Source organism: Dendrobates tinctorius, unplaced genomic scaffold (genome assembly GCF_039654945.1).
Source record: "Dendrobates tinctorius isolate UK_male_01 unplaced genomic scaffold, ASM3965494v1 ptg000158l, whole genome shotgun sequence".
Classification (NCBI taxonomy): Eukaryota; Metazoa; Chordata; class Amphibia; order Anura; family Dendrobatidae; genus Dendrobates; species Dendrobates tinctorius.
Window position 1 is genome coordinate 17,422,961 of NW_027361825.1, and position 24,702 is coordinate 17,447,662.

The following is a 24,702-nucleotide window of genomic DNA, read 5'->3' on the forward strand; positions in this document are numbered from 1 at the left end:
GTCATATTTCACGCAGCCCAGTGATTTGTATTAATGGGCTAATCGTGTAATATGCTACAGAATAGAACATCCTGTAATTGTTTTTTTTTTTTTTACACACATTTGCGTATGCGTGAAAATAACGCATATGAGAATAAACGCATCGGTTTCAATGGGTACATTTCATCGTGAAATACACATGCATGAAAAACAGCGTATTACACGACAAAACTAAGATCATGTGAAAGAGGCCTTATATCCAGTGGTCACATGCGACGTTTGCTGTTACTGGGGTCATTTGCTTTGCCTATTTCTAGTCCAGACCGCCACAATGAATTTTCCAAGCCGCTACTTGTCTCTGTAGGATTTTGCATTCAGACAGCTACGGGTTAGCCCCCCCCCCAGAAAAAGATCGGAACTATCTCGGGAACAACAGGAGATCTAACGTTAATTTTTGCTGATCAAACCGGATCTAACGAATATCTATCAGCATCCATCCAAAAAACAGCAAATTTCAAAGTTGGGGGGGCTAACCCGTACCTAACCCCCCACCTGACACCCCCAATATCTCGGGAACAAAAGGAGATCTAACGTTAATTTTTGCTGATCAAACCGGATCTAACGAATATCTATCAGAATCCATCCAAAAAATGGCAAATTTCAAATTAGGGGGGGCTAACCCGTACCTAACCCCCCACCTGACACCCCCAATATCTCGGGAACGAAAGGAGATCTAACGTTAATTTTTGCTGATCAAACCGGATCTAACGAATATCTATCAGAATCCATCCAAAAAATGGCAAATTTCAAATTAGGGGGGGCTAACCCGTACCTAACCCCCCACCTGACACCCCCAATATCTCGGGAACGAAAGGAGATCTAACGTTAATTTTTGCTGATCAAACCGGATCTAACGAATATCTATCAGAATCCATGCAAAAAACTGCAAATTTCAAATTGGGGGGGCTAACCCGTACCTAACCCCCCACCTGACACCCCCAATATCTCGGGAACAAAAGGAGATCTAACGTTAATTTTTGCTGATCAAACCGGATCTAACGAATATCTATCAGAATCCATCCAAAAAACTGCAAATTTCAAATTAGGGGGGGCTAACCCCCCACCGCCCCCCCCCCCAATATCTCGGGAACGAAAGGAGATCTAACGTTAATTTTTGCTGATCAAACCGGATCTAACGAATATCTATCAGAATCCATCCAAAAAATGGCAAATTTCAAATTAGGGGGGGCTAACCCGTACCTAACCCCCCACCTGACACCCCCAATATGTCGGGAACGAAAGGAGATCTAACGTTAATTTTTGCTGATCAAACCGGATCTAACGAATATCTATCAGAATCCATCCAAAAAACAGCAAATTTCAAAGTTGGGGGGGCTAACCCGTACCTAACCCCCCACCTGACACCCCCAATATCTCGGGAACGAAAGGAGATCTAACGTTAATTTTTGCTGATCAAACCGGATCTAACGAATATCTATCAGAATCCATCCAAAAAACTGCAAATTTCAAATTAGGGGGGGCTAACCCCCCACCGCCCCCCCCCAATATCTCGGGAACGAAAGGAGATCTAACGTTAATTTTTGCTGATCAAACCGGATCTAACGAATATCTATAAGAATCCATCCAAAAAACAGCAAATTTCAAAGTTGGGGGGGCTAACCCGTACCTAACCCCCCACCTGACACCCCCAATATCTCGGGAACAAAAGGAGATCTAACGTTAATTTTTGCTGATCAAACCGGATCTAACGAATATCTATCAGAATCCATCCAAAAAATGGCAAATTTCAAATTAGGGGGGGCTAACCCGTACCTAACCCCCCACCTGACACCCCCAATATCTCGGGAACGAAAGGAGATCTAACGTTAATTTTTGCTGATCAAACCGGATCTAACGAATATCTATCAGAATCCATGCAAAAAACGGCAAATTTCAAATTAGGGGGGGCTAACCCGTACCTAACCCCCCACCTGACACCCCCAATATCTCGGGAACAAAAGGAGATCTAACGTTAATTTTTGCTGATCAAACCGGATCTAACGAATATCTATCAGAATCCATCCAAAAAACGGCAAATTTCAAATTAGGGGGGGCTAACCCGTACCTAACCCCCCACCTGACACCCCCAATATCTCGGGAACGAATGGAGATCTAACGTTAATTTTTGCTGATCAAACCGGATCTAACGAATATCTATCAGAATCCATCCAAAAAACGGCAAATTTCAAATTAGGGGGGGCTAACCCGTACCTAACCCCCCACCTGACACCCCCAATATCTCGGGAATGAAAGGAGATCTAACGTTAATTTTTGCTGATCAAACCGGATCTAACGAATATCTATCAGAATCCATCCAAAAAACGGCAAATTTCAAATTAGGGGGGGCTAACCCGTACCTAACCCCCCACCTGACACCCCCAATATCTCGGGAACGAAAGGAGATCTAACGTTAATTTTTGCTGATCAAACCGGATCTAACGAATATCTATCAGAATCCATCCAAAAAATGGCAAATTTCAAATTAGGGGGGGCTAACCCCCCACCGCCCCCCCCCAATATCTCGGAAACGAAAGGAGATCTAACGCTAATTTTTGCTGATCAAACCGGATCTAACGAATATCTATCAGAATCCATCCAAAAAACGGCAAATTTCATAGTTGGGGGGGCTAGCTACGGGTTAGCCCCCCCTGGAAAAGATCGTAAATATCTCATTTTGTAGGGGTGATCTAACGTTAGTTTTGGTTGATCAAACCGGATCTAACAAAGATCTAACGAATGTAGTCATTTTTTACCCAAATTCTCACTAAGGGGGGGCTAACCCGGGGGTGGTGCGTATATGTACGTCCCTGGTGTAAAGTACGGTGTGAGTGAAGCGGACCTAGAAACGGAGGGCCGAGAAGTGAATTGAAGTGCGGTGTACTTCGGAGGCCGTCAGGCGGACGGCAAGAGAATAAACTTGGACCTGTTGCACCCGACAATTGCCTCCATCGTGTCGGTTACATCTCTGCGTGGTAAGAGAGGGACCACCACCCCCCCAGTCCAGCCTGCGATCCTACAGCAATACCACTGAGTATTAGCAACAACATTACAGTAACTAACAAGTGTAAACAGTTACACATTAAGAACCATTAGGGGAGCAGAGTAAGGCAGTAATCCTTTGTCACCCCCTTACAAGGCCAGCAGCTGCACATGGCCAGTGGCGCACGGAACTGACATCATGTGCTCCCATCATTTGCATGCTGAAGTCAGCTGCAGCAGGGGAGTGGAAGAAGGCAAGTATAAGGGTACAATCATGATAAGGGACAATGATCCAAAACACACCAGCAAGTCCACCTCTGAATGGCATAAGAGAAACAAAATTATTGGATTTGTGGCTTCCTCAGATTCCCATCTCTCAGGCTACACCTCTGCTGTTAAGCTGCCAAAACTAGCACAGTATCCATCACTTTGTGGATAGAAATCACTTCTCTGGGGCTCTGCTTATCACCTCACTCCAATTCCATCCCTCCTCTTCCTAGGAGCACGCGGGGGTCACTGGATAATCTGTGGCCGCACTGCTGTCACTGTACAAATGCTACCCCATCTTCACACCACAGCTAGTCCCATGCTATACCTAACATTAGTTGACCTTCTGCAATGTGCACAAAATATCAAGCCTCACTCAGATTTCTGTTTCACTTGTTCAGGTTTCATTTTTGCACTCTAAGTGGCTGGCAAAAAAAAAAAAAAGATTTTTTTTCCCCCAATCACAGAGAAAGTTGCACATTTAGGACTGACTCCCTGAAAGGCTCAGATAGCTCATTGTACCGAGTTGCATCTCAGCACTGTCAGTTTTTCACTGACTTTTTGCTATCCAAAAACTTAAGTAGCCTCCAGATTTATTTTTTGCTGCAAGAAAACCTGATTAAAATCGGGTGCACAGACTAGACGCTGAGGAAAATCTGATTTTTTTTCACATTAGCAAAAAATAGATTAACAACTGAGACCTTGCAGGAATTGGCTCAGAATTATGATGGCCTATCTGGCGATGATCAGCAGACTGGTCACATATATGCTGGCCACAACTCAGCCGCACAGATGAGTTTTGGTGGAGACCCTTCAGCCAATCCAAACACAAATGGTGATATATTGAGGTTTGAAACCAGCCAAACAACTGCATAAAATAAACATAACTGGGACTGAAGTCAAGGCTGAAGACACGTCTGTCCCAACACCTTACCCAGCTGAGAAGAGTTGGTGTGAAGAGATTGCCAGCCACATCAATGATCTCTGGCCACCACATGGTGGATCGGAGAACTTGCCTCTCTGCCTCAGCAACTCCCCCCCCCCCATTGTTTGTCTTTTGTGATATCACATGAGCGTCATACCTCAATGATGTTGCACCAGGCTGGCCAATTTATTAAAAAAAAAAAGCTATTAATACAGTTAGGTAGGAGGCGGCTGCTAAAATCCAGCCTGTCCACTCCGCCGCAGACCACGAAATGACGCATGCGTATGCATCCGCGCGCATGCAAACATGTCCCTGCGTACACCATGTTAAATATATGTACGTATGCGGATCAAACGCTGCGCGCATAGGCGCAAATGTGAAGCCAGCCTGACATGGTGGATGGTGGCTGTACATATGCAATGGATCAAGCAGAACAAAAGCACAGTTCTGCATATTTGTTGTAATTACCCTCCATTGATTATAAATGCAAATTTTGTGCACTTGGGCTCCTATTTCTTTATCAAGATTACTAGAGGCCAGGACTTCCCCAAAAGTCAATGACAAAATGTCACCCACCCCACCCTCAAGGGACACAATGGATGTATACAGGGATTAAAACATTCCCTGGGTTCCTTTGCTGATGGGGGCTAATACACAGAGCGCCCCCCCCAACCCCAGTGTATGTTTATCCCCTCCCCCATCCTCCAATCCACAATGGCCCCTCATTTCCATAGGACTGGAGAGAAAACACCACAGGAGTTAGCGAAACAAAGATTACAAATGTGGATCTCACAGTAAGGTGTGATAAACAGGCCTGAGGCCCAGGGGGAAGGGAGGTCCTCTACACTCACCAACCCCAGCTCCTCATTTTCACAATAGCCCCCTAACAGGCTAAGTGAGGGGTTTGCTTAAAAAAAAAGTTCTGTACGTTTGCATTTTTTTTTTTTGGGGGGGGGGGAGAATTGCTCTGGGACAGATGTTTGCTGCCTGTCCTGGCACAACTATTATTGTTAGACAATATCCTGCAGCAGAGGACTGGGAAAAATGATGTTTAAAGCTCCGATTCACTCCTCCTCAGTCAACCACTTCATCTCGAGAACATGAATACTGAGGTGCTGCAGAAAGCCTCGCACACCTGGAATAACTTTTCTAACATTTCTATACATTTCAGGGATCACAAAGTTTCAACAAAACAAGAAAAAGCTTCAATTTTCCCCAAAATAGGGCTCCCAGGGCCAAGTTTGGTGTTGGGTTTTCACGTATATTATAGGAGTAAGAATCAGACACTACTTAGTCGGGAATTTGGGTTTCTCATTGCCCCCAGTAATAACCTCTGGCACCCTGCTATGCAATCTGCCTTTACCAACGTGTGACAGACTGGCCGGTGATGCAGAGCTCACAGATACCAGTGCGGTCCTGTAATAGAGGCCTGTTTATGACATTTCTTCCTCCACCTATGAGTGATTATTGAGAAGTGGAAGGAACCGCAGACACCAAGTGGAGACCCCGTAATGTTAGAGCGGGGGGGGTTATGGGAGCATTAGTGTGCCAGACCTTCCTCCTGACAGAGGGTGGCAGGGGGATAAAAAGGCAGAGTGTGCGCAGCAGGCGCGTTTTGGTGCAAACCTAGGGCAGCACACAGGGAAAGGATTGCTGTGCCCCATCCCTTCAGACAGTGCCGGCGCTGCGAAAGGCCCCACCACCAGCAGAGTGGCCGCAGCAGAGAGAAGGGCCAGGCATGCTGCAACAGATCAGATAGAGGGAAGCCATGTGTCCACCAGCAGCAGCCAGGGAGAGAGGTGCTCCATTCAGGGAGCATCAGCAGCGTGCAGGCCTGTGTCTGCCGTCTCCCGCCGCCAGCAGCGGAGACCGGAGAGGGAGAGAAGTGCAGTTTGTCTGGTGACTACAGAGACACAGTGTGAGGCCATGACTACCAGAGAACAAGGTGCCGTATGCTCCATGTCCGCGAGTACAGTACATGTGCCCCATAAGAGAGCGGGAATGGGACAGACTCGCACCCCGACTTGGCTAGTGAATATTTGCCCAGGCACTTGCACCCTGACTGCCAGTGTATATTTGCCGAGCCACGTTGGGCTTGTACAGGATGGTGGCCCTCACTGTTGTTATCCACTGCAGCTTATGGACTAGGCTCAGCGGAAGGCATCGGAGACAGACCTCTGCCCCCAGAATAAGGGGCATTGTTGCCCACAGGACCTTCCTGGAAAAGACACTGCACCAGCTGTTGATGGCGCTATTTTGTTCCCAGCAGTAGTTGAGGAACTTCTGACACTTGCTTCACAGGAACTGCAGTTACTAAAACCATTACTTCTGTTCCCCATGACCATCCCCAGAGAACAAAGTTCTCTAAAGATATTGTTGGGGAAGTTTGCTAGAAGAACACGAGTGGCTGCACAAAGCCCAAATCTCAACTCCATCTAAAATCTTCTAATCATACTGGAGACGGAGAGCCACACACGGCTTCATAAGGTAACAGGAAAGATGCCATCTTGTTAACATAGAAACATGCCCCAGACTACCCTTATAAACCCTGGTGGGTTTTGTAGTGTCAAAAAGGAGCAGAGCTATTTTTTTGACAGTTACAAATCAGAATATAACCTCAAGTGCACAATTAATTCCAATCAAGCCAAGCAGCAGAAGCCCATCATTGTCACTCCGATATTAAAGGTTTTTTTTTCCCCACCCCAATATGGAAAATTAGCATGTTCTATAAATGGAAACTCATTAAGTGGTGGTAGTCCCACTGCTGGTGCAAAGTTTTTATTTTTCCTAAGAAAGGGAGTATCAGCAAAAAGTGACCTCTGACTGCTTGGTTCACCCTTTTAGTACATCTGCCTTAATCGACAGCTTTACAGGAGTCGGAAAAGGGCAAAGAAGGTCGGAGAAGTCAATGGAAACGCACAAAGAATACTTACGATTGGTTTGAAAAGTCATTTTGTGCAAAGTCCCTATAATGGTATCCTATGTAATATACAGTTGCAACAAGTCCTCTACCTTTATTGCTCTAACTAGAAGGTGGCCATACACAAACTGACATTCGCTAGGCTCTTAAGAATTCAGAAAATGTGACTTTTCAATTAAATTTACTCAGTTACATTTTCTTATCTGCTGTCCAGCCGCCATAATGCCTGGCCCAAGTGAGAGTCTTAAAACCGGCATATGATGCACTTTGGACCACCAGAGAGGCGATCATAATGTCAAGAAACTGCAATAGTGCAAAACATCAATAAACCAAAGTACCACAGCACACCGTGTACATAACATAATTGGTTTATTTAATTATTAAAATTAGTGAGGCGGCAAGTTAAATGAAAATAAATTATCAAGTGGTATCCAAAATGAGTTATAGTAAAAAAGTAAATAAAAAAATAATAAGTTACAATAAAATATTAGGAAAAATTGCATCACTGCCAACACAGAACAGCTCCATTATATTATACTGTCATTTAAATTACATTTTCAGGATCATGGGCAAAAACAGAACTTTACAAATAAATTAGATTAATATTTGGTCTCGGTTTTAACTTCAAAGAAAGGCTTTCCAGAAACCTTGTGGTTGGTCACCATGTTCTCCTCCATAAGGGCAAGAGCCCTTTAGGAAAGTTTAAGTTATTCAATATTGAACGGAATAAATTAATGGTTTACTTTTAGCAGCTGAAACAATCCCCCTCCCAACATCATGCACAAACATATCCATCACAGTGCAAGATTATGGTCTCCATACGAAAGGGGTTCTTCATCACAAGGAACATCCTTCTCTGGTTTAGAAACCAGTGCTCTGCAACAATAGACCTCAAGTAGTCCACCAAGACATCATAATTTGGGGATATCCCATAAGTCTAATGTTAAAATCCTGCAGACATGACCCAGTTTACACATTTATGGGCTGGTACAGAGGCTAGAGGGTTTCTCTTGGGGTGGAGATCCATGATCAGGGGCCCAAAAGAAAGCAATTATTGCTAACGTAGAGAGCAGGTTAGTAACTAAGGATTTAGTTCATTTTAGATATGTAACTTTTCTAGTGAAATATCAAAGACACGACTTGCTGGATTTCTTGAAGATTGGTGTAGCTCCTTTTGAGTTGCTCAGATTTCCATCAGAGGACATCCCCCTCCCAAAAGCAAACCTCATGATAAAGTCCCTTTAAAATGGTTCTCCTATTAATAGGTGAAATATAATTTATGATCACTGGGACCCCCACAGTTCCCCCAAAATATGGGGGTCGCAAATGGTCATTGTAGCCTTAGTGTGCACCTACATCGCAACCAGGGGCAATGGTGCATATAGATGATGCATGTGTAGATACAGACAGATCGATGCCTTAAAAAAAAATATATATAATAAAGAAACTAAGAATTTAAATATTACCAAAATAAAGTTAAAAAAACACAAGCTAACAAAAAAAAAAAAAAAAAAAAAAAAAACAGCACTCAAGAAGTTTCTCTTTTGGTTCACCACAAATTGTTACTGAATTTCAGCCTTAAAAAAACAAAAAAAAAAAAACAAAAAAAAAAACAAAAAACACACCATCTGATACTAGAAAGTGCTTGGGCTGGAAGATTTTAGATGTCACAAATAATCCTTCACAAAAAAATGGAATGAAATGAAGGTTCGTTGTCAATTAGTGGTACCACTCATGTTCTATGGTGCTCCAAAGATCTACCCAACTGATCTAGAAGACAAGTGCTGACTACACGTCAGGAGGTCCAAGTACAATAAATAATGAGAATACTTCAAGAACCAACCTTTGAAGTTCTAAAAATGATAAAAGGTCAACAAAGAGTAGTATTTCTGAGGTCATCTAAGATGTCAAGAAGATTGCCTATCTTTTTAGATGAAGAACCAAGTTTGATTGTTCTCTCCTACTTCAGTCACCCTATGAAATACTAGTAGTGGATCCTTGGGTAATGGATCAATAAATGCTAGGTCATTCTTGATGCATCTTTTCTATAAGCACAAACATCTTAAGAAAAAAAAAAAAAAAAAAAAAAAAGCCCTACAAGAACTACCAAGGCTCCAACAACCTAGAATGGCTGGTCTCAGCAGGATATTAAATGGCTGCTAAACAGGTGGCATACAGGCAGTCGTTTAGTGATCAAAGGCCATGATTGCTCCATGTAAGCTAGCCATGAGGGTTTCACACACACACTTAAATTAAAAGCAGCAGTAAATCTTGCAAGACGTGGAATGAATGGCCACTAAAAAAGGTTGGTAGAATGTTCTTTCCTGCCATATCCAATTTTGGGCTTTGCCTCAAAAACTTACAACAACAAAAAAAAAAAATCCTTGTGTGAAAGCACCCAGAACTGTGACCATTGGTTAAACAAGTCACTTTTCTACCAATACTTTTTGGACCTGTTAAAAACTCATTTTCAGCTTTTTGGTTCATAGTTACCCCAATCCCTTCCATTACTGGCCAGTAGTACACACCCTTGTCCTAGTACAACAATTGGATGGACCTATTGCTCAAAATACCCATTCCCCTAAGAAGTTACGAAGTAGTAGATGCTACCAAGAACATCTGAGCCAACACTCGCCTCAACTAGGAGAACAGTCTAAAATTCTCTAATACCCAAGTCAGATTCTAGACTGCCGCCCTCATCTGAGTGCTCAATATCAATGGACAGTCAAAGCCAGCGGATCGCAAAGAAGCCTAGGAGCAACAGGAAGGCCGATTAGTCCGAGAGGAGGCTGAAAATTGGAAGACGTTTTGCTTCCTGAGAGTTACCACTAGCAGATATTGATTCTTCCACCTTCTCAGATCGTTGCAAGGAATCCCACTTCTCTGCCATATTCGGATCCCCTTCTTGTACCCAAGGAGAGGCCTGCAACTGAAGACTATCTACCAAAGGGTTCTGCACAGTTGACTGAGGTGGAGACACTGACCTAAAAAATGGTAGACCTAGTGGGACCGGAGAGGTAGGTAAGGAGTCAGAGCCAACACTGGCAAATGGATTAAAAGTTGGGCTCATTGGGCTAGGAGAGAAGGGAGATAAGGAAGTGAGTGAAGATGCAAGGGAAGCAGAGAGAAGGGACTGAGAAGAGGATGATGAGGAAGATGACGATGATGGTATTCCAGAGCAACTGACGCTGTGTCTCAGGAGGAGGAGAGGACGGTGTCCCTTGGAGTTGGTGTTGAACCTCTGTTCCTCAGCATTGTGGATAAAGTGACAACGTGACCCATACGGACAGAAACCAATGGTGTGATAAGTTCGGCATAGCTCAGTCTTGTACTTAGGATGACGATTTAGACCCCGCAGCTCTCCAGCCCCATGAGCGAACTGACACTTGGCGCCGTATTTGCAGGAACCGCTCTCATGGAAAGTGCGACACAGCTCAGTCTTGTATCGGGATGCAGGTGGTCTCGAAGCAGGTGGAGACACTTTGGTTTCCTCAATCATGCTAACGGAGCGGTCTGCTTGAAAGGGGATAAGTCTTTGGGCATTTGAAGAGGGCAGCTCTGAATCCCGACACCACGGGCTTTGTAGAGGCCATACAGCAGAATCTGTCAAGAGTTCCTGGTCATTTGGGTCTTCGTTGAGGTTAATGGGACAGGAAGAGTGTGTACCTGACTGCGCCTTCTCAGGACTTTCCATGTTTACCCCCGCCAGCAGGGATACAAAATCCTATAAAGATGAAAAACAAAAGTTTAGTATGGACTTCCGGGATCCAAAGATTTTGCAGTGATCTAGATTAACCATATGGGAATCAAATAGGATGGATCGATGACAAGAACCTACTAATCTATAATTGGTCCAGTTCAGTGATCCTGATAGCCAAACTGAAAGAGGCACAGGTCCATATTGGACCAGTATCTTCAACATATTTCAACACCAAGAAGGTAGATGAGGTCTTCAGGGGGTAGTCTCATGTCTGAAAGAAATCTCCCATCCACAGGATATGGAATAACTTTCCGGTCACTGAGATCCAACCAGTGATCTTGAGCACTGGAGCCATGATAAGCCCCATGTGAATGGAACAGTGATGGATTGGAGCAGCAGTGTGCGTATTCATTCTTAATGGGAGTGCTGAAGCTTGCCAATCACTGCGCTTGGCTGGTCAGCAGTCTCATAAGAACGAAAGGAGGGGCAAATCAAGCCCCGCTTCAGTCACATGGGGCTCTTCAGAACCCCATTTCTCAAGATCACTGGGGAGCCCCAGCAGTCAGAATGTTCAAACCTGAAGAGGGATGACGTTCAAACCTGAAGATACCCCTTTTAAGAAAGATTGCAACTGAAAATTGACCCGTGCTGCAGATTTGAAATGCCAAGTGTGCATTCACACAGTTTCTGGTTCGGAAACTCAAGACACCTATAAAAAGAAATTGGAAAAAAAAAAAAAAAAAAATAAACTCACTTGGAATTTACACTAGAATCGTGCCTAAGGGTCTGTGCACATGTCGCTTTATCCGTTGTCACAAAACCTGAAGAATTTCCTAGCTCCAGCAAAATGCACAAGATTCCTGAAGTCTCACGACGGTGATGTACATGCTGCTTTTTCTCTGCCGTGGATTTTAATCTGTAGCTTGTAAATTCTCCCAGCAGTTTTGCTGCAGATTTCACTCATAGTAATGAACATGAAGGCATCAAAAACAGTGGGAAAAAAAAGAGGGTAAAAAAAAAAAAAAAAAAAAAATGCATATGCAATGTATCTTGCGCTGTGTTTTTCCTGCCAATATCAGCATTTTCAGCCAAGTCTTAAGAATCTGCACCTAAACATTAACCCCTTACCTACAATGGACGTAATATTCCGTCCATGTGACCCTGGACCTAATTACCATGGACGGAATATTACGTCCCAGCGATCAGCGGCGCCCACAGCATCTCCTTGCTTCCCTGAGCCCCCCACAGCAGCGCAATGTGCAGCGCTGCTGCGGGGTCTCTTTCCCTACAGGCCCCCGGATCCAAGATGGCAACGGGGGCCTGTAGGGAGCTGACTTCCTCACTGCCTGCAAAGCGCAGGCATGAGGAAGTCTGCAGAACTGCCTGTGACAGATTGCTGATCTGTCACAGTGATCTGTGGTGTGACAGATCAGCGATCTGTCACAGGACAGTGATGTCCCACCTGGGACAAGGTAATAAAGTAAAAAAAAAAAAAAAAAAGTGTTAAAAATAATTTAAAAAAAAAATATTCCCCAATAAATCCATTTTTTCAAAAGAAAAAAAAAAAAAAAAGAAAAAAAACAAACAAAAAAAAAACAATAAAAGTACACATATTTGGTATCGCCGCGTCCGTAGCGACCCGCCCTATAAAACTGTCCCATTAGTTAACCCCTTTAGCGAACCCCTTAAAAAAATTAAAAAAACGAAGCAAAAAATAATGATTTATTATCATACCGCCGAACAAAAAGTGCAATAACGCGCGATCAAAAAGATGCATATAAATATCCATGATACCGCTGAAAACGTCATCTTGTCCCGCAAAAAACAAGCTGCCATACAGCGTCATCTGCAAAAAAATAAAAAAAGTTATAGCTCGCAGAATAAAGCGATACAAAAATTACTATTTTTTAAATAAAATTGTTTTCATTGCAAAAAACCGACAAAACATAAAAAAACGACCTAAATGAGGTATCGCTGTAAGCGTACTGACCCGAAGAATAAAAACGCTTTATCAATTTTACTGCACACGGAACGGTGTAAACGCACCCCCCAAAAGAAATTCTTGAAACTTGGTTTTTGTTCATTCTGCGTCCCAAAAATCGGAATAAAAAGGGATCAAAAAAATGTCACGTGCCCGAAAATGGTACCAATGAAAACGTCAACTCGTCCCGCAAAAAATAAGACCTGACATGACTCGGTGGGTCAAAATACGGAAAAATTATAGCTCTCAATATGTGGTGATGCAAAAACTATTTTTACAATAAAAAGTGTCTTTTAGCGTCTGACAGCTGCCAAATATAAAAACCGCCATAAATAGTAAATCAAACCCCCTGTTATCACCCCCTTAGTTAGGGAAAAATAATAAAACTAAAAGAAAATTTATTTATTTCCATTTTCCCATTAGGGTTGGAGTTATAATTGGGGGGTTTCCACTGTTTGGGCACATCAGGTGCTCTCCAAAGGCAACATGGCGTCTGATCTCAATTCCAGCCAATTCTGCGTTGAAAAAAGTCAAATGGTGCTCCAAGCTCTGCCATGCGCCCAAACAGTGTTTTACCCCCACATATGGGGTATCAGCCTACTCAGGACAAATTACAAAACAACTTTTGGGGTCCAATTTCTCCTGTTACCCTTAGGAAAGTAAAAAATTGGGGGCAAAAATATCATTTTTGCGGAAAAAAATGATTTTTTTATTTTCACGCCCAGGCGTTATAAACTTCTGTGAAGCACTTGGGGGTTCAAAGTGCTCACCACACATCTAGATAAGTTCCATGGGGGGTCTAGTTTCCAAAATGGGGTCACTTGTGGGGAGTTTCAATAGTTTAGGTACATCAGGGCCTCTCCAAATGCACATGACACCCGCAGACCAATCCATCAAAGTCTGCATTCCAAAACGTCACTACTTCCCTTCCGAGCCCTGACGTGTGCCCATACAGTAGTTTTCTCCCACATATGAGGTATCAGCGTACTCAGGACAAATTGGACAACAACTTTTGGGGTCCAATTTCTCCTGGTACCCTTGGGAAAATAAAAAAATGGGGACTAAAAGATGATGTTTGTGGTAAAAATACGATTTTTTTATTTTCACACCCGGGCGTTATAGACTTCTGTGAAGCACTGGGGGGTTCAAAGTGCTCACCACACATCTAGATAAGTTCCTTGGGGGGGGTCTAGTTTCCAAAATGGTGTCATTTGTGGGGGGTTTCTACTGTTTTGGTACATCAGGGGCTTTCCAGACGCGACATGGTGTCCGATCTCAATTCCAGCCAAAAACGTCCAACGGTGCCGCTTCCCTTCCGAGCTCTGCCATGCGCCCAAATAGTGGTTTACCCCCACATGTGGGGTATCAGCGCACTCAGGACAAATTGCACAATAACTTTTAGGGTCCTGTTACCCTTGGAAAAATAAAAATTGGGGGTGAAAAGATCATTTTTGTGGAAAAAATATGATTTTTTAATTGTACTGCTGTACATTATAAACTTCTGTGAAGCCCTTGTGGGTTCAAAGTTCTCACCACATATCTAGACAAGTTCCTTGGGGGGGGGGGGGGGGGTCTAGTTTCCAAAGTGGGGTCACTTGGGGGGGGGGGGGGGTTTCCACTGTTTAGGTACATCAGGGGCTCTCCAAACGCGACATGGCGTCCGATCTGAATTTCAGCAAATTTTGCATTGAAAGAGTCAAACGGCGCTCCTTCCCTACTGAACTCTGTCATGCGCCGAAACAGTGGTTCCCCCCCACATATCAGGTATCAGCGTACTCAGGACAAACTGCACAATAACTTTTGCAGTCCAATTTCTCCTGTTACCCTTGGTAAAATAAAGAAAATTGAACCTGAAGTATTTTTTTTGTGAAAAAAAGTTACATGTTCATTTTTTTTAAATATTCAAAAAATTCCTGTGACGCACCTAAAGGGTTAATAAACTTCTTGAATGTGGTTTTAAGCACCTTAAGGGGTGCAGTTTTTAGAATGGTGTCACTTTTGGGTATTTTCTATCATATAGACCCCTTAAAGTGGCTTCAAATGTGATGTGGTCCCTAAAAATAAAATGGTGTTGCAAAAATGAGAAATCGCTGGTCAATTTTTAACCCTTATAACTTCCTAATAAAAAAAAAAAAAATTTTGGTTCCAAAATTGTGCTGATGTAAAGTAAACATGTGGGAAAGGTTATTTATTAAGTTTTTTGTGTGCCGTATCGCTGTGATTTAAGGGCATAAAAATTCAAAGTTGGAAAATTGCGAAATTTTCAAAATTTTCAAAATTTCCATTTTTTTCACAAATAAACGCAAGTTATTTGAATGCAATTTTACCACTAACATGAAGTACAATATGTCATGAGAAAACAGTGTCAGAATCACCGGGATCCATGGAAGCATTTCAGAGTTATGACCTCATAAAGGGACAGTGGTCAGAATTGTAAAAATTGGCCCGAGAGTTAACGTGCAAATCACCGTTGGTAGTGAAGGGGTTAAAGTATGAACTAGGCCTTACGGCCAAATTACACGGCCTGTTCACACTTGGGTATTTCAATCTAGACTTTTTCCAGTTTAAAGGGAATCAGTCACCCCTTTTTTGAGATATCATATAATGATATCATTCAATTGTGTGTCACATAAGGATTCTCTTAGTACTTTTGCTTCCCCCTGACCCCGCACCTTTCATGCATAAACACCTTTTTTATACCGGTTCAGATGTATGTAAACTGCCGCTGTCCGGTCCGCTGGGCGGGGCTTATTCACCTGCTCCCCCCTCCCTGTCTTGCTCTATGCATTTCTTCTTGTGTAGAGCAAGACAGGGAGGGGGGGGAGGAGCAGTTGAATAAGCCCCGCCCATCGGACCAGACCGTGTTCACCTGCTCTCCCCTCCCTGTCTTGCTCTATGCATTTCTTCTTGTGTAGAGCAAGACAGGGGGGGGGGGGGGGGGGAGCAGTTGAATAAGCCCCGCCCATCGGACCAGACCGTGGCAGTTTACATACATCTGAACCGATATAAGAAAGGTATTTATGCATGAAAGGTTCGGGGTCAGGGGGAAGCAAAAGTACTAAGAGAATCCTTATGTGACACACAATTGAATAATATTATATATCTCAAAAAAGGGGTGACAGATTCCCTTTAATGTTCCTGTAGATATTGCTTTTTGCCTATTCAATATTGAGGCGTGAATAAGGGAAAGCTGCCAAACACATGATCCAAAAGCTGCAGTGGAAAAAGCACCGGAAGACGCAGTTTTATGGAGGGGTTTATTTCCCCATGTTCTGGTCTTTGAAGATAGAACTAAAGGGGCCTTTACAACGCATGAATATCATGAACGACCAGGCTACCGGTCACCCCAGGTTTTGGCTGTAGCAAACTGCTGCGTGTGAACATCGCCTTTGGGTATGTGGGCAGGTTAAGCATTTGAGGCAGAAGTTTCTGCATTTCAGCAGGAAAAACGCAACCGCAAATCTGCCAATTTTTGCCGGGTTTTTTTGGTGCAGATTTCCCCTCAACTCATTAGTAGGGGTGAGAGCGCTGAAAAAACTGACACGCTAGAGATATAAATCTGAAAGCCACAAACAAGCAGTGTGCGCACGAGAATTCAGGATTGTCACTCACTTGGATGGAATCAGGAAACCCTTTAGGTTGGGCGACAAGTCTGCAGAAAAAAAAAAAAAAAAAAAAATCTGCAGAGTGTGCACAGGCTCTTACAGGTGTCCTCACATTCTGATCTATTCCTGGCTATGGGAGAAAAGGGGACACGAGAAAAGCCACACTTGAGAGGGCATGTTCAAACAGTTTTTCTAAGGTTCTGTTCAAACGTTGCATCTTTTCTGCAAGTTAAAAGCTGTGTTCTACAGTACCAGCAAAAGTTATGAGATTTCAGAAATATCATGCGCATGCTTTTTTCCCCCTGACCAATTGGAAAACTGCAGGGTTTCTGCAGCTTTTTCACCCATAGAAAGAAATAAGAGCAAAAACGCAGGTATTGCTGCATTTTTGGTGCAGAAAACTCAGGAACAGGTACTATACCATCAGCATGAAAAATGCAGAAAAAGATAACTGAAAAAAGCAGATTTTGTTTATGTTCACATGTCGCATGTTTTTCATGCAGATTAGGATATGTTCACATGCATGCTTTTTTTATTATGCCAATTTTAGCTGCATTTTGCAATAGCAGCTATGTCTGAGATTCCAGAAGTCATGCACACAGCTTGGTTTTTGTTTTGGCATCAGTATTTTGGGTTTTGCAAAACAGTCACTTTCAGCATTTTTTTTTTTTCACCCAAGTATTGGAAGATGGAAATAAGCTGAAGGAGAGAAAAAAAAAAAGAAAAAGAAAAAAAATTAAAAACATTTTGCTTCCTTTTTTGTGCCAAAACCTGACGTAGAATGTGATTTTTTTTTTGGCACCAAGCTTTAAGAAACATGACCAAAATACAGCAAATCCTGCTTTGTGCATCAAATTTCTTACTGCCAAGAGCAGGTTTTGCTGCAGGAAAAAAAATAGCAGCAAAAGCACAGTGTGTGAACATAGCCTGACAGTTCCAGCAAGGACTGGGATTCCAGAAAACACAGTTTCCTTACCGAATTGGAAAATTGTGACAAGTTCTGTTTTTTGGGGGTTTTTTTCACCCACAGGATGTAATGGGTACGTGAGAAGAGTGCAGCAATAAAAACTGGAAGTTGGATCATGGTTTGTTTGTTTGAGGGAGGGAGGAGGGCACTGAACTTTACCAGCATACACAGGCAACCACAAAAACCTACTTTTTTTGTAGCAACTTCAGGCAGGTTTTGGCTGCAGAAAAAAAAAAAAAAAAAAAAAAAAAAAAAAGCAAAAATGCAACATGTGAACACAGACTAAGGATTTTGAGGCAGATTCTGCTCCAAACACCATATGGAAAACAAAAATATATAACATGAAAAGACAGCCATTACTGACACCTACAGAGAAAATGCAGCTTGTGGGCCCCAAAACTTATTTATCTACAAAACCAGGAAACCAAAAATCCATAACTGGCCCTGAGTTCTGGGCGTGCACCAGGTTACTACTGGGTCCAGTCTCACCTCGGCAGGTTACATGGGACTTCTCCAGAGAGTCAGATTCTGGGACTTCTGACAAGGAAATCCAACAATGTAACAAAAACTGAAACATTACAGAGTTTGATACAAAGTATCCACCAGTCACTCCCAAAGCCTCAGCCAAACTTATGGACTTGCTACCAAACAGAGGAGTCTCCTACCTTCCACTATTGTTGTTGGGTCTGTGTCAGTTCACACATTGCTTTTTTTTTTGGGCAGTAAGACAAAAAACAGGTTTTGCTGCCTTTTGGTGTAGATTAGGTGTCATTTGTACACATTTAATAGAGTTAAGCTTCATTCATGGAAAACACAAATGTGTGAACATAACTTTTTTTTTTTTTTTGGAGCAGACGCTCTCCAATCAAAGTTCCTGGGTTTTTGAACTCTGAGGCATTGCCGAAATAAAAAAAAAAATAATTCAGGGAGTACATACCCAGGGATTCACATACTAAGCTATTATAACCTCTCCCTAGAGAAGTGGTTAAAAAGAAGATCCCACTCAGTGCAGCCTATGGACACAATGGAGTCACAGTGTATTTCTATTTGTATGACTGGTAGCATACAGCATTCTGCTTTGTGTATTATTCTGTTGCCTGTATTTCCCCACTTGTGGGGTATCACTGTCTTTACAGGGATTAGGTTTTTCCTACCCCAAGCCCCTTGGTTTAGTTCTGTACCCTATTCCCCTCCCTCAAAAATTTTAAAATTAATAAAAAAATATTGGAAAAGAGCTAATAGAAGAGCTTCCATTACAGTGTTAGAATTGCACCAGTTCTAGAACACACACATTAAGGCTCATGGCAGACATCTTAGGCATGCAACATGTGTTTAGGCATATGCTCTTGCTTTACCTTGGGGAGGTCTGTGTCCAGCTCAGGGAAGGGGCTGAGCATGCTGGAGGGCATGCTAACAGGTCTTGCTGGCATGAGAGGCCTGGAGGTTCCTTAAATCACTTCCACCTCGTGTTCTGCACAAAACTCAAATGTTTGTAATCAGGGCTGATGGTGAGCCCCTCACAGTTCCGCCTCTGTCTGTCCCACCCACCCCACATTATCCAGGATCACTACACAAAAAAAAAGTTCCTTTCCCAAACTTTCCTCCTCCTCCTCCCTCAGCTCAGGCCTTCCCAAGATGAGATGTCTCAGCAGCGCTCTCTACAAATCTTTAGTGTATGTTCACACAGAAGGTTGTTTTTCTTTTCCACTAGTTTTTGCAACTTTCCAAATAAAAACTTCTAGTTTTTTTTAACTCCTTATTGTTTTTGGAGAACGCACCCTTAGACTCTGTGCACACCATGTCTTTTAAACTCGGGTGAACTGGTCAAGCTTTTCAATCAGAAGACACTTCGGCATACTGGCCTTTTTTATTTTTATTTTTTTACTGGAGTCTTTTATGTCATTTTCTCGTTCATTTTTAAGACTTTTTTTTGGAGGTTTTTGCATGATTTTCGTTATTTTTTTTACTCTCATTTTCCAGTTGTTTTTTTTTCCCCACCGCATTGAATAATGAAGAATCCACTAGGTTTTTTGTTTTTTTTAAGCTAAAACAAGGGCATAATGTTCCATAACTAGTGATGACTGAACGTGCTGGGATAAGATGTTATCTGATCATGCTGCTGCATGTCTAACAAACAGGCAATCCCTGCATGTGTTGTGCCTGTCGAACAGCCGTGAGGACTCAAGCATATTTTTCAAGCGCACCGAAGACACCTGGTTAGCACCTGAGCATGCTGAGATAACACCTTATCCATGCATGCTTGCTCATAACTATCCATAACGCATCTGGGCGGCTTTTCAGCTTTCCCATTAATCTGTATTGTATAGTACAGAGCGTTGTCTAAGCAAAAAATGCCAGAAGAGTGGCGTTTAATAGTTTGGTGTTTTTAAAACCTGAACATGTGAACAGCGCTTCGTGTTCCCATTGAATAGCACATGTTCATTCCCTTTAGGGAACAGGTTGAGTATTTGGTGCAGAAATTTCGGCACCATTTCTCCCTCTCTTGGCACAAAAAAAAAAGAGAATTTCAAAACCACGCGTTTTTGCTACTTTTTTTTTTACTTGCGTTTTTGGTGCAGATTTTTCCCGCTCGTTAGTATGGGTGAAATCTGCAGCACAAATTTGAAAGAATTGATACGATGGTGATCTAAATCTGCAAGTCACAGAAAATCCACTGAATATTTGCTACTTTGGAACTCGCCCTGAAAAGTTTTAACAACTTTTAAAACTTTGCTGAATTTTCCCGTAATTGCGATTTGACGGCATTGTGAGAATCATCCAGAAAAGGAGGAGGAGAAGGTCTGATCTTATTGTACTCAAAGAAGTTTACCAGAAGTTCCCCATCCTGAATGTAGAGCCCCCTCCTCCATCCCTTACACAGGTTATCCCCCAACCCCCCAATGGCTGCAAGGACAAAGGAGATCTTCTTTTTAGAGGTAGCAGAGCTGATGTGTGCACACACCACTGGGCTGTATGTGTGTTCAGTGATCCCAAGAAGATGGCCTTATAATAAGATGAATGGCAGACAACCCCCACCCCCTCTGCAGGAAAACCGTATCTCCCCCTCCTCCACCTTTATGTAGGATGCTCCCATGCACACACTATAGGGACTGAATTTTTTTCCACTTCAATTCTGCTGCACGGACCCTAATACATTTTCTCTTTTTCCCTCATATGTTTGGGAATATCTTCACACTCATCTAAGTCATTTACGTCTGTGAATACCTCCAGATATGGTCAGAATTAACCGTGACCCCCTTAAAAGCCAATAGTTACAATATGTATGTGCCATGTGACCAGGAGCGAACAATCCAAAAAAGAAAAAAAAAACTTCATCACCTGCAGTACTCCTCCCTGCCTGCGGGGGCAGTGCTATATAAAATAGCAGTTTGTTTTATAACTGCACCTATTTTTTTTTACACCTATTTTCTTTCTGTTTTAAGACTGATTTTTATTTTGTGCCAATTTCTTCTTTTAAGTCTGTTATCTTTTTTTTTTTATTCTCTCTGTTTGACATTGCTGGCACACACTCGTTACTTGCAACTTTTTTATAAAGTCACAGAATTTTTGGCACAAATCTACTCCTCCAGTCCAACTTCCTTTGAGTAATTTTTTTTTTCTTTCACGCACTGATCAAAGTTGCGAGCAACATTTTTACAGATCTTTCAAATTCTTTTGCTGTAAAAAGGAGAAAGAAAAAAAAAAGTAAAAAAACCCATAAAAATAAAGCGCTTTTTTTTTATCTGGCGTAACATTAATGCTCCATTTTCAAGAATTTGGTGCAGAAAAATAGCAATGAGTACCAGCCAAAAAAAAAAAAGAAAAGTGGCTTTAAAAAGGTTGATGAATGGGCTAGATACGAAGTTTACATCTTTGCACAAATCATGGTGCGTCCCAGACAAATAAGTCTGACCCCATATTTCCCAGATTTTTCACATGATCACACTCAGCAGCACCACAGCGTCTCTTGTGTTTGCATTTTAGCTCTTACCTTTTTATTTACTTTGATTATTATTTTGCATAACAACATCAATCTTTTGTATGGCCAAGGTACATGCAGGACTATGTCATTCATATGTACGTGTGTATATGTAACATATATGACTAGTATTTATTTTACTCACTTATATTGTGCCGTCATATTTCGCGGCGCTTACAGACATCATCGTCACCCTCCCCATTGGGGCTCACAATCCAGATATGTGTATTAATGTGTGTATGAATGTATGTATATGTGTACATAAAGCAATATAGCTCTATGTATGAGGATCTTTATAGTCTATAATGTGTGCACTGTATATGTTTAATATGTTCCATGTATGTATATCTGTGCGGATGTAAATATACAAATATATCTACATGTATGAATGTGTGCACAGTGGGGAAAAAAAGTATTTAGTCAGCCACCAATTGTGCAAGTTCTCCCACCTAAAAAGATGAGAGAGGCCTGTGATTGACATCATAGGTAGACCACAACTATGAGTCAAAATGAGAAAACAAATTCAGAAAATCACCTTGTCTGATTAGGCAAGATTTATTTTGCAAATTATGGTGGTAAATAAGTATTTGGTCACCTAAAACATTCAAGATTTCTGGATGTCACAGTCCTGTAACTTCTTCTTTAAGGCTAAGTGCACACGTACCGGAACTCTCGCGGAAATGACCGCGAGAATTCCGGAATTCCATTCCGCGGGAAAATCGCATTTTAAATTCCCGCGATTTTCCCGCGGAAAAACTATCATTTTGCAAGCGTAATTAGCTTGCAAAATGCTAGCGTTCTCCAAGCGATCTGTAGCATCGCTTGGAGAACTGATTGACAGGTTGGTCACACTCGTCAAACATAGTGTTTGACAAGTGGGACCAACTTTTTACTACTGAGGCCGCCTATGCAGCATCAGTAGTAAAAGATAAAATGTAAAAAAAAATAAAAAATGGTGTTATTCTTACCTTCTGGCGTCCCGCGCAGGCGTTCCCAGTAATCCTTTGCGAAAATGCCCACGATGACGTCCGTTCTCGCGGGATCGCGATGTCTCGCGGTAATTCGCGATGACTTCGCGCGAATGACCGCGAGACTTCGTGATCCCGCGAGAACGGACGCCATCGCGAGCATTTTCGCAAAGGATTACTGGGACCGGGAGCGTGGAGAGAGGCGGGAAGGCTGCGTGGGACGTCAGAAGGTGAGAATAACAATATTTTTTATTTTAAATTCTATTTTTTACAGGGATATGGTACCCAAAGCCCGGAGGACAGTTTCCTCTCCTCCGGACCGTGGGTACCATCCGCAAATGTTCTGCTTTCCGCATGGTGTGCACAGCCACATGCGGGAAGTAAGCGGAACAATGCATTCCTATGGGTGCGGGATCGCAGCGATTCCGCAAATTAATGAACATGCTGCGGCTTTTACCGCAAAGCGATTCCGCCGCGGTAAAAACCGCAGTATTAGCACAGCATTGCGGAATCCCATAGGAATGCATGGGATGCTTATTTTTCACGTTTTCGCGGCAAAATCGCGCGGTTAAAACCGCCGCGGAAACGCGAAAAAAACTCCACGAGTGAACTCAGCCTAAGAGGCTCCTCTGTCCTCCCCTCATTACCTGTAGTAATGGCACCTGTTTGAACTTGTTATCAGTATAAGGCTATGTGCACACATAAGCAGAATTTTCCTGAGCAAAACCTGATTCCTTCCCAGGAAATCCGCATTTTTATTTTTCTCGTTTTTGCGCGTTTTTTTTCCGGAGCATCCACATTCTCATCGAGTATAGTTGGAAATGCAGATTTTTCCACAAAATTAATGAACATGCTGCGGTTTTTGTCGTAAAAAAACGCATCATGTGCACAAAAGTTGCGGAATGCATTATAAGAACGGGATGCTTAATGTATGTGTTTGCGTTTTTTAAGCATTTTTGCAGGGAAAAAATGCGAAAAAATGCTAACGTGTGAACACAGCCTAAAAGACACATGTCCACAACCTCAGTCACACTCCAAACGCCACTATGGTGAAGACCAAAGAGCTGTCGAAGGACACCAGAAACAAAATTGTAGCCCTGCACCAGGCTGGGAATACTGAATCTGCAATAGGCAAGCAGCTTGGTGTGATGAAATCAACTGTGGGAGCAATAACAAGAAAATGGAAGACATACAAGGCCACTGATAATCTCCCTCCATCCCCACTGTATGAATGTATGTGTACAGTATGAATGTGTGTGTACATGTATGAATGTGTGTGTGCGCATGTATAAATATGTGTGTGCATGTATGAATGTGTGTGTGCATGTATGAATGTGTTTGTGCATGTATAAATATGTGTGCATGTATGAATGTGTGTGCATGTATGAATGTGTGTGCATGTATGAATGTGTGTGCATGTATGAATGTGTGTGTGCATGTATGAATGTGTGTGCATGTATGAATGTGTGTGCATGTATGAATGTGTGTGTGCATGTATAAATATGTGTACTTGTATGAATGGGTGTGCATGTATTAATGCGTGTGTGCATGTATGAATGTGTGTGCATGTATGAATATGTGTACTTGTATGAATGTGTGTACATGTATGAATGTGTGCGTGCATGTATGAATGTGTGCGTGCATGTATGAATGTGTGTGCATGTATAAATGTGTACTTGTATGAATGTGTGAGTGCATGTATGAATGTGTGTACTTGTATGAATGTGTGTGCATGTATGAATGTGTGTGTGCATGTATGAATGTGTGTGTGCATGTATAAATATGTGTACTTGTATGAATGTGTGTACTTGTATGAATGTGTGTGCACATGTATGAATGTGTGTGCATGTATGAATGTGTGTGTACATGTATGAATGTGTGTACATGTATGAATGTGTGTACATGTATGAATGTGTGTGCATGTATGAATGTGTGTGCATGTATGAATGTGTGTGTACATGTATGAATGTGTGTGTGCATGCATGAATGTGTGTGTACATGTATGAATGTGTGTGTACATGTATGAATGTGTGTGTACATGTATGAATGTGTGTGTACATGTATGAATGTGTGTGTGCATGTATGAATGTGTGTGTGCATGTATGAATGTGTGTGTACATGTATGAATGTGTGTGCATGTATGAATGTGTGTGTACATGTATGAATGTGTGTGTACATGTATGAATGTGTGTGCATGTATGAATGTATGTACATGTATGAATGTGTGTGTGCGCATGTATGAATGTGTGTGTACATGTATGAATGTGTGTGTGCATGTATGAATGTGTGTGTGCATGTATGAATGTGTGTGCATGTATGAATGTGTGTGCATGTATGAATGTGTGTGCACATGTATGAATGTGTGTGCATGT

At 42.3% G+C, this 24,702-nt stretch overlaps 1 protein-coding gene across 4 annotated transcripts; it reads right to left on the reverse strand.

Moving 5' to 3' along the window:
* Positions 1 to 7,482: 7,482 nt before the first annotated feature.
* LOC141051900 (uncharacterized) lies at positions 7,483 to 18,909 on the reverse strand. 4 transcript variants are annotated; one of them, XM_073549018.1, is made up of 3 exons: positions 18,739 to 18,909; positions 16,424 to 16,546; positions 7,483 to 10,854 (listed from the first exon to the last, which is right to left on the reverse strand). In XM_073549018.1, the coding sequence occupies exons 1-3, from the start codon at positions 18,811 to 18,813 to the stop codon at positions 9,904 to 9,906; spliced, it is 1,149 nt and encodes a 382-aa protein (XP_073405119.1). In that variant the 5' UTR covers positions 18,814 to 18,909; the 3' UTR covers positions 7,483 to 9,903. The 4 variants fall into 4 exon arrangements, with proteins under 4 accessions (XP_073405119.1, XP_073405122.1, XP_073405121.1 ...); XM_073549021.1 differs by having other exon boundaries at positions 16,424 to 16,463; positions 18,739 to 18,848; XM_073549020.1 differs by lacking the exon at positions 16,424 to 16,546 and having other exon boundaries at positions 18,739 to 18,903.
* Positions 18,910 to 24,702: the final 5,793 nt, after the last annotated feature.

Coding starts and splice junctions, on each gene's coding strand:
- LOC141051900 (XM_073549018.1), bottom strand. CDS start 18,813: ATGCCAGCAAGACCTGTTAGCATGCCCTCCAGCATGCTCAGCCCCTTC. Junction 16,547..18,738: donor TGGACACAGACCTCCCCAAG/GTAAAGCAAGAG, acceptor TTTCTCCCATAG/CCAGGAATAGATCAGAATGT. Junction 10,855..16,423: donor GGTTTCCTGATTCCATCCAA/GTGAGTGACAAT, acceptor TCATCTTTATAG/GATTTTGTATCCCTGCTGGC.